The sequence below is a fragment of the Hipposideros armiger genome, unplaced genomic scaffold (assembly GCF_001890085.2).
Source record: "Hipposideros armiger isolate ML-2016 unplaced genomic scaffold, ASM189008v1 scaffold_522, whole genome shotgun sequence".
Classification (NCBI taxonomy): Eukaryota; Metazoa; Chordata; class Mammalia; order Chiroptera; family Hipposideridae; genus Hipposideros; species Hipposideros armiger.
The window spans coordinates 176281-188946 of record NW_017731872.1 but is presented as its reverse complement, the minus strand read 5'-3'; the positions used below and the strand labels follow the sequence as shown (position 1 = coordinate 188946).

The 12666-nt window shown below is 33.8% G+C and overlaps 1 protein-coding gene across 6 annotated transcripts in view; it reads left to right on the top strand.

The window, feature by feature from the left end:
- Nucleotides 1–11686, top strand: part of PTPN2 (protein tyrosine phosphatase non-receptor type 2) — a 98238-nt gene extending 86552 nt beyond the window's left edge. For 5 of the 6 annotated variants that reach the window (XM_019668263.1, XM_019668262.1, XM_019668260.1 and 2 more), the window contains one exon: nucleotides 3730–5447. In XM_019668263.1, the coding sequence (XP_019523808.1) occupies nucleotides 3730–3937 (208 nt within the window). In that variant the 3' untranslated portion in view covers nucleotides 3938–5447. Of the gene's footprint in view, nucleotides 1–3729; nucleotides 5448–11317 lie in introns of those variants that run through there. The other variant, XM_019668261.1, reaches the window with a different exon arrangement.
- Nucleotides 11687–12666: the final 980 nt, after the last annotated feature.

Below are 12666 nucleotides of genomic sequence, written 5' to 3'. Positions count from 1 at the left end.
TGCAGAATTTAATGGAAAACAGGCTTGATGATAGAATTGGAGGAACCCTTAGCATTTCAAAGGTGTTGAGGTTTAATCTTTCAGGACACAGGCCAGCCATATTAACACAGCCATATTAACAGTTTCACCAAGGTAAATCACGCACCCAACTTTGGTAGTACAGAGTAGATCAATAAAACCACTCAGGAGTTATAGAGTGATTGCAGAAGGTGGTTTTTGGAGGTGTACACATACGTTGTTTTCTTCCTTAAGGGATAGGCGTGGCCAGAGCCTGTTTGAAAGCAAAGGGAGGGTCTAATGGGAAAGTAAGGATTGTGAGCAGAGGGGACTCATTGAGGGAGAAAGGCTGTAGAAAAGTGAAGAAACAAAGATTACCCTGAAAAATTTTGTTGTTCAATCCTAATAAATTTTAATACTGATCTACAGCTTTGCATTAGAGATTCTAATAAGATAAATCAAAATCTTACTAAAAGGATTTCAGTTTCAAAAGAATAGAGCACAATACTGTCTTTTCTTCATTTTTATTATTAAATATCCTCCAAATCAGTACTTTTCATATTGAAGGTCACATTCCCATAGTCATGAAATCAACTTAGTGAGTTATGAAAAGTATTTTTAAAATAATAGAATACAATAAAATAGAAATCAGTTAAATTACAAAATAAAATAGGTCAGAGCACACAAATAGTAACTAAATATTTTAACATTTATATATATATACATGTTATGTTAATTATATATATATATATATATATATAGTGTACATATTTAAAAGTGTGTTTGTTAGTCTGTTGAGATGCTATTTCTTGCTGTAGTTGCCATCAAGTTTTGAAAGCCAATGTTTTCAATTATAGTGCTACCCATAAACCCAGATGACTGAGAGTGATCAACATTTGAATAAGTGAAAGTCAGATTATTTGGATCCTTCCCCAGTGAAATTGCATAAACACCTATTGAGACATGTATTGGCAGTAGCCTGCTGTGTGTGCCACCCCACTGTGAGGAATTTCATCTGTTCTTTCATAGGCACGGATCCACAGGAGGCATTCCCTACCAGTTTGTGGCCTACATTGTATAAACATATAGGAAAACCTGACCAGGTCCCACTTGGCATATTAGCACATAGATCCAATTTCCTTAGACCTACTATGTACAAAAATTTTATTGAATCACTAATTGAGAATAGTCCTTACTTCTCTGAAATTGCATTCTTGAACTAAGTAATGGCATCCCTGGGTACTTCTATTCATTCCATTCCTGAAAACATGTGTATAGTGCATTTTTGAAAAGCCAGAGCTTCTATTCCGTTATTTTAAATGGGAAAAATTGTGTGTTCTCTGCCCAGTCAAAACCATAACCAATTCCCCCCTAAATCATAAAAATCCTGTTAAACACCTATAGAACAAAGTATTTAAAGTATAATTATATAAACATGTAACACTCAGTGAACTCATTAGGTTTATATGGTAAATGACAACACTGGATAAAAATTATAATTGTTTTCAATACTGCAATGTTAGAGATTCCATCAAAATTGAAACCTGGTTGTTGGTGGCTCCAGGTTCTTGGCAGAAATAAATATAGGGACCCATGAAAGGCAAAGGCTATATCCCCTTGGGTAAGAGCTCTACATTTTTACATATTTTATATATGTTTTGCCTACACTTGAATATAAGTTACATTTTTTCACTTGCAGGTACCCACATACTTGTTATAGTAAATTTTCAATTCAGAGAGTGAATTCTGTGTAATAATTTTTGCAAGTCATTATAGCAAATGTTCAGATACCTGTGTTTATAATAAAAGTGAAAAAGACATTAGAAATCACCACATGGCATACAAAGATAAGCAAAATAAAGTCTCCAACTTGCTAATATATTATAAAATAAGAACCCAAATTAACAAATTATTTACTATAAATTAATTATCATAAGAAAGAATAGAAGGGTTCTAAGAGAAGAAAGAAAATTGAAGAATAGAAATGAAATGAAAGGACCAGGGAGAAGAGAAGGTTTCTAGTTTAGAGGGTTAACAGATTCAGAGAAAAGCAAAAAACCATTTAGATAAGAACAGAGTTGTGCACAGCAGGAGAATATTGGAAAGTTTTTGCATGGACATATGTTTTTAGTTCTCTTGGGTATATACCTAGGAGGGCAATTGCTGGGTCATATGGTAACTATGTTTAACATTTTAGGAACTGCCAAATAGTTTTCCACAGCAGCTACATCATTTTACATTCCCACCAACAATGTCTGAAAATTCCAATATTCCAAAGAAATTTAACATTGATAAAATAATCTAATATATAATCTATATTCAAATTTATCTAGTTGTCCAAAAAATCCACATAATTTTATTGAGATATAATTTACATACCATAAAGTTAATTCATTTAAAGTGTACAGTTCTATAGATCTAGTATATATACAGTGTAGCTATCATCATAATCTAATTTTGGGACGTTTTCATGATTCCAGTCTATAGCCATTTAAAAAAATAATTCAAGATCTAATTGAGGATAATGCTTTGTATTTGGTAACATGATTCTTTAGTCTACTTTAATCTGAAACTGTTTGCCACTTTTTTTTTCTTTGCTTGACATTGGCATTCTTGCAGCTTCTAGACTAGTTACCGTTTCAAATGCCCCCACAATGTTCCTCATTGTTAAATACAGTTTAAACATTTTGGCTAGGAAAAAAGTCGGCTCTTAATGCAGTAGCAGACACTGAAAAGGCATTCAAGATATTTAATGAAGCTACATGATCAGAGCTATGCTTTAGGAAAATTACTGTGGTGATGTTTAATTTGGGGGCAGGAAAACTGGTTAAGTTTTTGCTTTAATATAGGCAATAGTAACTTACATGTTGTCATTAGTCATCCTTTCTTACGTAGTCCTAGGACCATGTATTTTGGGAGTCAAGGAAACAAAAATTCTGTTTTGAATAGGAAAATGGGAACTAGAAATATGTATGGACAAACAGAGCAATAGGCACTCCCACAACAACAGTTATTTATAGAAATGTTAAGTTGATAGCTTTTATCAGGGGCCTTTATCAAAAGTCAAATGTCAAACACAAAACAGGATCAGATGCTAGGGGACCCACTTGTCTTCCCACTTCTGCTGGCTGGTTAACAAAGAAAGAAAGAAAACGGACAGGCACCAGTTCACATTTTAAAAAACTATCAGAGGATAAGGAGGGAGGGGGGTGGTAGATGAGGGAAAACAGGGTCAAATATATGTTAATGGAAGGAGAGCTGACTCTGGGTGATGAACATACAATGTGATATATAGATGATGTATTACAGAATTATATACTTGAAACCTATGTAATTTTACTAACCATTGTCACCTCAATAAACTTTAATTAAAAAAAAAGAAAGAGAGAGAGAGAAAGAAAGAGAGAGAGAGAGAGAGAGAGAGGGAGGGAGGGGGGGAGAGGGAGAGGGAGACGGAGGAAGGGAGGAAGGGAGGAAAAGAAAAGGAAAGGAAAGAAAGAAACCACCATGCTTATTTTCAGGTCCTACCAAAATACCAGAAATTGTCACTGAGTTCTCAGAATACATCTCCAGGCTTTTAGAATATTTAGGCTTTTTCGTTTTTTTATTGCAGTATTTGAATGAGTTGAAAAATGTGTGGGGAATAAATATTTGAGCTCGTGTCTGTCCTCTATATTAGAGTAATTAAGTCCTGCCAAGCACTTCGTTTTATTTGTTTTTATTTATTCATAGTGTTCTACGGAAACGAATTCGAGAAGACAGAAAAGCTAACACAGCTCAGAAGGTGCAGCAGATGAAACAGAGGCTAAATGAGACTGAACGAAAAAGAAAAAGGTGGTTATATTGGCAACCTATTCTCACTAAGATGGGGTTTGTGTCAGTCATTTTGGTTGGCGTTTTTGTTGGCTGGACACTGTTTTTTCAGCAAAATGTCCTATAAATAAACAATTTTGCCCAGCAAGCTTCGGCACTAGTAGCTGACAGTGTTGCGTTAATATCAAGGGTTTGTCTGTTAGCAAACTCATAACCCAAAAATGAAGCAGTAGAATAGACACCAACCAGGTAAATGATAATTCAGTCCTCAGCCCTACATCTCAGGGTACCACCCCCAAACTGTAAATGGCTATCTAAAATAAAGACTTTAATGCCTGTTAAAAACTGTTACATTTTGCAACTGTATTCATACATGTTAAACGTAATATTGCACCTGACCAGATTGAGAAATCCTTTATCACAAGGATTTGTTTTTGAGGCCATCTGGATTTTAACCTGCACTTGATATAAGCAATAAATATGGTTTTATCTACATTATTACTGGAAAGAAAATAACCTTTAAATAATGCGTGTTTAATGTATAATGTACTATTGATGTGGGCATCAACATTTTATATTCTTAACCATTTCAAGGTAAATATATTTTATAAGTATCTATTTAATCTTACTTTTGTAGTTAAATGTACTTTTTAAAAAAGCTCAATTTGAAAAATCTGTTACCATAAAAAATAAATTGTATGTTGATTCAATTGTACTGGATACATTTTCATAAAGAGAAGTTTGACATGAGCAGTTAGAACTCTGAATAAGCATTTTCTACCATATATTTACATTTGTTTTATGTTTTACAGTTTTCCCAATTTAAAAAAGAAAAACAAAGAAACAAAACTTTTCCCTAAAAATATCTTTGAAAGAAAATTCCCCATACTGGCATAGCCAGGCAACAGTTGGTCAAGACTTTGTAAAGAAATTAGTTTCTGTAAAGCCCATTATTAATACTGTTTATTTTTCATGAAAATTGAATATAACTACCCTAATTTATAATTGGGGTAAATCATGATTTAGGAAATCAAAATAAGGAACAGCATTTTATTATTCATGATTTCAGTTTACTAGACTGAAGTTTTGAAGTAAAAATTTTTTCAAGTTCTTTCTACTTCAATAAATAGTATGATGATGTACAAACCTTATATTGTCCCTTTAACTTCTTAATGGGTATTTTAAAAGTATATTATTTAATGAATTTAACTGCTCATTTGAATGCTAGCTTTCTTCAGATCCCAACATTCCAGAAAGTGTTTAGCTTGTTTAATTTAATAGTTGTTATAAATTTAATTGCTGAAATAATGAAATCACATTATTTCAGTGGTTTTCAAACTATGCTCATTGGATTCCTAAGGGGTCACCAAGAGGTGGTAGGAATGACTCCAGGCTATCAGCTTGGGCTTTCAACCAGACCACTTCTCCTTCATCTATTTTATATACTACATAAGATTTCTGCATGAGGCTTAATTATTTTAGCAGGTCAGCTATAATTTATAAAACAGTTTGAAAACCATTGGTATAGATATTTTGAATTGACTTGAGTATCCTTGAATGTGTTAAATTATGCTGCAAGTATGAAAGCAGGATGTAGGTGGTACTACATATTAAATAAACTTGTGCCTGTGTCCTAATTCAGTATTGTTGTGTCCTGTAACCTTTAAATGGAGAGGAGGTAAGAGGGACATTTTCTTATGTCTGTCTGCATTACATCTGTGTTCGGGCACCAAGACCTTTACATGTTAGGTCATTATTGGTTTAAAATCTTGCTTTCCAATTTGCCTTGGTTTATCTTTGCTGAAATAAAGGATATTATTCTGCAAGTCAAATATAGATAACCCTATTAAATTTCTAATTGAAGATAGCCTTGCTTTAAAGAAAAAGGTAAAGACTTCTTAGAGAAGACTTGAGAAAAGCATTAAAGAAGACTTTAATGTTAATAATGAAGCACATTGCCCCTTTGCGTGGTAGATGTGCTTCGCTGGATTCACTCTTGCAGCTTTGCTTTTTGTCTGCTTTCTGTCCTTCTGGGTGCTGTTTGTTGTAACATATTTTTAATCATAGTGTAGTAAACATTTGTTGATGAACTTCTGCAAGGGTTAGTCATCTTACCTCTTTCAAGCAGATCCTTGAGGATAGCATGTTAAGTTTTTACCAGTAATAATATTTTTGGTGGGTGCCATGTACTAATTATTGAAAATATATGGCAACGTGCTATGGTGCCTATTGTCATCATCCTCACCCTTTATTAAATGAGGTGTACTAGTCAGAAAGAAGGACCAGACCCACCTCCTGCCTTCTCAGGTAACAGCCAGAGGAAAAAGCAATTCATGATGGGTTCTACATCTTTACAAAATTGGTGTATCCTTAGGTCTTCATAATATTTTCTAATTATAACAAATTTTAAAAGTCAATTGTATAGTTTGACTCTAATTAGGTAATATTTTTTAATAGGTTAAGGAAGAAAAAAAGGTTTTTTAAAAAACCAGAGGCTTTATTATTGGCATTAAGAAAAGGATATTTACATTGATGTCTAGTTCATGTTTTTTTATATCTATCTCTGGAATAAACTTGCAGCAACCTTAGATTTAATGCCTCTTCTCTGACTACACCAGCTGGTTACACGTTTCCAAGTTTAGCCGAGAATATTCTGCTGTCCTATACTGACTGATTTTTATTTACACTTGCACATATATAATATGTAAAAATATAATTCTCCATATATAGTTTATTCATATGTAAACTTAAAATAATGTTTCCCTGAATTCTTAGAGGGTTAAAAAATGTAATTATGTACAAGTGCATAGAGAACTTTAGAACAATATAAAGACCATTTTTCATGTTCAGAGGATATTTTATGTATTCTGTCCTTTTTCCTCTTCTATCTTTTTGATCCATTTCACTATGTGTTAGTATTTTTACCAAGGAATGAACAAGGAAAGAGAAAGGAAAGTAATAAAAAACAACAAACCTGTGTAATTAAAAAAAATAGCTCTGCTAACAGGTATGTCAGAGGAAGGAGTTTTAACTCTTAAGTTAATTTTTTGTGCTCTTGTGCTTGTCCCCTTTGTTTTCAATAAACTAGAATTGATGGTGTGATTCAAAAACTACATATTGGTTTAAAAAGGAGTTTATGACATGGAGCTTTCCTCTGATTTTAATGCCAATTCCTTCTTTGCTTTCAGCATCAATTCAAAGTGATGGTTGCTACCATTTATTGAGTTCACTGTGTGCCAGGCACTGTGCTAAGCACTTTTCATATATTATCCTATTTAATCCTTACAAGTTTGAGGTAGGTATTGTTGTTATTAAGCCATAATCAGCCTGAGACTTGACATTTCTGCATTCTTTTATGGTGCTATCATTGAAAAGTCTCAAAGACTTATCCTTCTGCAAGTCATTTTCCTCTTAGAAAAATATCTCTGATTAGATTCTATATGACTAGACACAGGCCAGAACCTGATATTACAAATATTTTTATTAACCATTGTATACTCTTATTTTAATGAGTACCTATGTTTCCAAAGTGCCTGCCTGGTTATTATTGTACAGATTTTTAAAACTAGTTGTCCTTGATATTTACTTTTAGATACAAATCTTATTATTATTTTTTTAATGTAGTCAATTATAAGTCTAATGCCATTATGTATATCATCCATTTCTTCCTGTGTTCAGACAAGAGTCTAGGAGTCACTCCTTCTGTTAACATTGATTCCCCCCCCCCGCCCCCCAGCGGGTTCATGTGGGTTTGTCAGTGGGGTAGAGAGTGTGGATCTCTCAATCTGCTGCACGCTATAGCAGAGTGAGGAGTGGCTGAGGTCACAAGTTGGTGCAGCGATCCCAGTCAGGAACTAAGTACATAGCAGAAATGTCTGTTCTGTGTTCTCATTTCTACATTAACAGCTAATTAAGTCTCTTACTTTAAGATACCCTCGTTTGGCTTTGACTTACTCAAATGATAGGGAAACAAAATCTTACAAATAAAATTTTGAAAAGTAGAAACGGAATATTTTTCCACATAATAAAATTAAGTTCTCGCTCAAGAGTTTGAGTTCTGAGTAACAGCGGTTCGATGCCCGGCCCGAGCTGAGCTGCCGCTGAGCTGCCAACAGGTGGCAGAATGGCTCAGCTAAATAAATAAATAAATAAAATAAAATTAAGTTCTCCTGACTTAATATAGAGGTCTTGGTCATTCTTTGGATGACTTATTCTGGAGGTGACCTGTTTCTTTCATCTTTTTCCCTAGTTAATTTGTTTGGATTTGATTCCATTTTTCCTTATACCTATCTTCAAAGCACTGTGTATGAGACAACACCAACAGCACCTACAACTGTGGATATGTTAGAAATTGCAGCCATCTCTTTTTCCATTGAATATGTATAAGTAATAACATGTCTTGGTAGGAAGAAACTCAGGTTGTGTAAGCTCCATAATGCCTCTTGTGCCCAGGAATCCTCAGTGCAGATACTGTATACATTTACTGGCTATCTTCCATGTACCTAGCCATAACGTAATCATTTCATTGTTCATCATTTGGGAATTTAACAATCTAAGCTTTTAAGATGTGAAAATTTTATGCTACCCATTTGTTAGGCAGTGTTCTAAAGAAAAAACTTCTAGGAAAATGGTATGTGTTTGGTGATCTCATTTTTGCCTCAGCAGTAGGAATTTTCTCAATATTCACCACATTCAAATTGCTCCAAGAACAGCATTGAGCAATTCTACACAAATGTTTTCTCTCAGCATTCTGCAGAGAAAGGGTTATCACCTTTGGCTACTGGATCCTGGAAACTTCATTGGGGAGAATTTTTCCTCACTGTCACTGCTGATCCTTTTCTCATGTTGTATGCCATTTACTCCATCACAGAGTATTGCCAGGTATAAGCAGTGAATCAGAAAAGAAGCCACTGTTTGGTTTGAGAGGCTTTATCTTTATCAGTAACAATCTGACAAAAACATTTTAAAGAGCTCTGACAATCACTGCAGTCTACTGGAAGAATGAAAAGTTCAATCTTTCGAACTCTCTATTTTGGTTTTATAATTTAGAGTGGAATATGAAATTCTAGGATTTAGTGAGGATATTACTTACAGAATCTACTTTACTAAATCTGGTTTTCTGGTACCTAGTATATTTTCCGTAGGCTCTAAGGAGAATTGCATAGGATTTTTTTTTTTCTTTAGAGAGACCATTTCTTAAAGGAAAACATCCATCCTTTATTGTTCTAATTTTGCATAGATGTTTTAGACACATGACATCAATATTTCAGTTTACTATAAAAAAAGTTATTTTGAGTTTGGTGAACTCAGGAGAGGGAAACTAGGTAAGTTCATTTTATTTATAAGGTAATGTTTTACTCACCTTAGATAAGTTTTTGTTATTTTTCAGTAAAATATTAGTGTGAATATCTGGTGGCAAAAAGTATTTTGACTGCACTTTTGACTTCCTATTACTTCAGGAGTGGAGCCAGTGTAGGAAGGTTTTGCTTTGCCTGTAAAGCCAGCCCTCTTACCCGTTCCAGCATTAGGATGGTTAGCAGTATATGAGAGCCACTTCTCCAAAAAAAGTGCCAAGCAGAGCTAATTCCACTTGATTTGTTTGAACCCATTTTACTTTTGCCTTGTTAAATAAAATGGCAAAAAATTATTCAAGTGAACATTTTTTTCCTACAATGAAACCTGTTTGTCTTTTCAGTCTTGCAAATAAACATGGTCTTTTAAAATAGTTAAGACTACCAATGATTTCACCTTATTTTCTTATTTCCCAGAATAATACTTAGAAAGAAAAAATAAGTGAACATAAATTTAACCCCTGTAACACCTTTTTTAGATATATCGTGTTACCCCTATTTTCAGATAAGAAAACTGAGTCAAAGGATAAGTAACTTGCCCAAAATTGCACAGCTAGTACATGACAGAGCTGAGATTCAGACTCCAACCTGGAGAATTCCAATGACTCCAGACCCCACGCTTTCTCCAGTGCGTCACACTGATTCTGTTTTTATGCAAGATTTAAACCAAATATTATATTTAAATGGGAAAACATCAGACAACTACTTTTACCTGTTAAAAATTAAAGTAACCCTCTATTTCTTAAGTGAAACAAATCAAAGAGTTTTCCCTCTAAAAAATGTTGTGAAACTGTTTGAACTACCTGCCACTGGACCAGAGAAATACTGGAACATCAGAATGTTCTCTAAATTATAATTTTGTTTACTTTGATTGGTTGGATTAAGTTGCTTTCTTCTAATGAGTAGTTTTCTCGATACTTGGGAAATAAATATGTATTTTACAGCAGTCAGAATCATTAATAACCTTTCCTTCAACCACTTGGGTTCAGTATTCTGTAGATCCTGCAATGAGCAGCCCACAGACCCACAGGCGTCTAATGAGAATTAGATGTGACCCATTGACATCTAATGAGAATAATTTCTTGATTACTTGACATGTCTCTATCAGTGCTGGAAAATCAGAGAAAAGGGGTATTCAGCACACCCAGGTGCTTGGTACTGTTATTCTTTACTTCAGTAGAAGGAGCCAGTAGTTGGGAAGAAGCTCAATTCACAGTATTTGGGGGGTCTTGACTAAATGTTTTCAATAAATATGTGGGTATGATTTATATTTCCTATTTATATATGTGGAGATACAATAATGACAAGTATTTAGATTTTGGGGTTATTTTGTTGTAGTGAGGGAAGTTGGGGGAAGAATGGAAATACCATTTACCTCCTCAAAAGTTTGGCTATTTGCAAATGTTGTGAAATAACATAAAAAACTCAACTGCCCTTAAAATAGTTATTTCATTTGTCTATTGCTTGTTTAAACTCTCATTTATCTTTACTTTTTGGCATTAAAATACAATAAATCTGTCAATTACCTTATGTCTGTGTTTTCTTTTATATCGATAGTAACTAAATTGTGTCACTTCCGTTCTATGTTGCTATAATCATTAGTATTATCCTTCAGGACAAAAAGCATGCTGGTAACAGCCCGTGATTTAAAGATATAAGCCAACTTTTATGTTCAAACATTACGCTTGCAATATTTTTAGCAGTATGATACAGTGGAGGTCCAAATTGGATTAGACTTTTGAATTGAATGCCAAAGTATTGGTAAGTCTAGCATATACCATATAATCTTGCTAAACTGTTGTGGAATCATTTTTTTAAATCTGTCTGTCTGTCAGTATCTCACATGGAGGTCATTTCTTGAGTAATACAGGGTGACCTACAAAATTCATAATTAGTAATTCTTGAAAAAGAATATGAGTTATGGTGCTTTAACATGAGTCTACCTCACACCACCAATTCTGTTTGAAAATCGAGCACTTAAGCAGTTTTACCAAGATGACAGTGAAGCACTTAGTGTGGTTGAATGTGATATGTTGGAATGTTTTATGGTCCCTTTTTTTAGTTCATTGTTAGCCCTTTTATGTTTGTGTGTATCTATGTACGTCTGTGTTTGGTAAATATGAATTGAATAGATGACTTCTTATTTTATGTTTTAGGCCAAGATTGACAGACACCTAAATATTCATGACTTGAGAATATTCTACAGCTATAAATTTTGAACCATTGATGTGCAAAGCAAGACCTGAAGTCCACTCCGGAAACTAAAGTGAGGCTTGATAAACCTGTAGATTGCCTCACACTTGTCTGTTTACAAAGTAAACTTTACATCCAGGGAACGAAGAGCACCACCAGCAGAAGACTTTGCAGAATCCTCTAATTTGATTTATTGTTAAGTTTTTTAATGCGTGTATGAAATGTGGAAAGATGTAAAAGAAATAAATTAGGAGAGACTACTTTGTATTGTACTGCCATTCCTACTGTATTTTTATACCTTTTGGCAGCATTAAATATTTTTATTAAATAGATTATGTTGGTTTGTGTGCATTATCTTAGGGCAGTTCTGCTTCAAATAATGTTTTCTTAAGGATTTACTCTCAATTTTTTATAACAATTGACATTTAAATTGAAATTGGTTCATAACGCTGGTCACTTGCTTCTTAAGATGTTTTTTTTTAGTTGTCCCTCAGTAGTACATCAATATAGGTTAGGTGAAAACAACAAAAGAAAAGTTATTTCTTTTGTTGCTTGGAAAATTACCAATGTGGATAGTGGTATTAATTTCAAGTAAGTACAGCAACTCCATGAAGTTTTTAAAATCACAGTGTTATTCTTGTGTTAGATGTGCTTTTACCCAAGCATTTCCTGTTATAAAGAGACCAAAGATTTCCTTCCTGAGTAAGGCTTTTGACTTCTTCACCATCTAATTTTCCAACTAATCGATGGGTTTGGGCTATGTATTCTGTCAGCTAATTGGTGATATTCTTGTTGTCCAAAGACACTCAAGCCTCTGCATCACACAAGCATCACCTTAACAGTATAACAATTCATAATTGTTTTGTTTTGCCCACTGTGAAAGTTTTATACTGTTCATTGAATACATCTGTTTCATCTTTAAAAATTTAGTAACTTACATTCTTTTTGCCTTGTTTTCCAGGGATTTTTGGTCTGTTTTAGGAGTAAGCAAACTATTATCCCTGCTAAATCTTTCTTAAAGAATGCATGGAAAGTTTATTGTACCACAAAAGAGTACAGCAAAGATAATCCCCCATTGTGTTAGCAAAGCTTTAAAGAGTTATTCAGTTACCTATTTCCTCACTTCCCTTGTTTACCCCACTGTTTTAGGAGTAAGCTATTATTCCTGCTAAACATATATAAATGGAATCCCAGTATTTTGCTTTCTGTGACTTTATCTTGTATCATTCCAGAAATGACCCAGAAAAGTCATCTTACCTCATACTGTAGACAAATACAGTTGACACTCTTTAATTCTATGTTATATGACTTG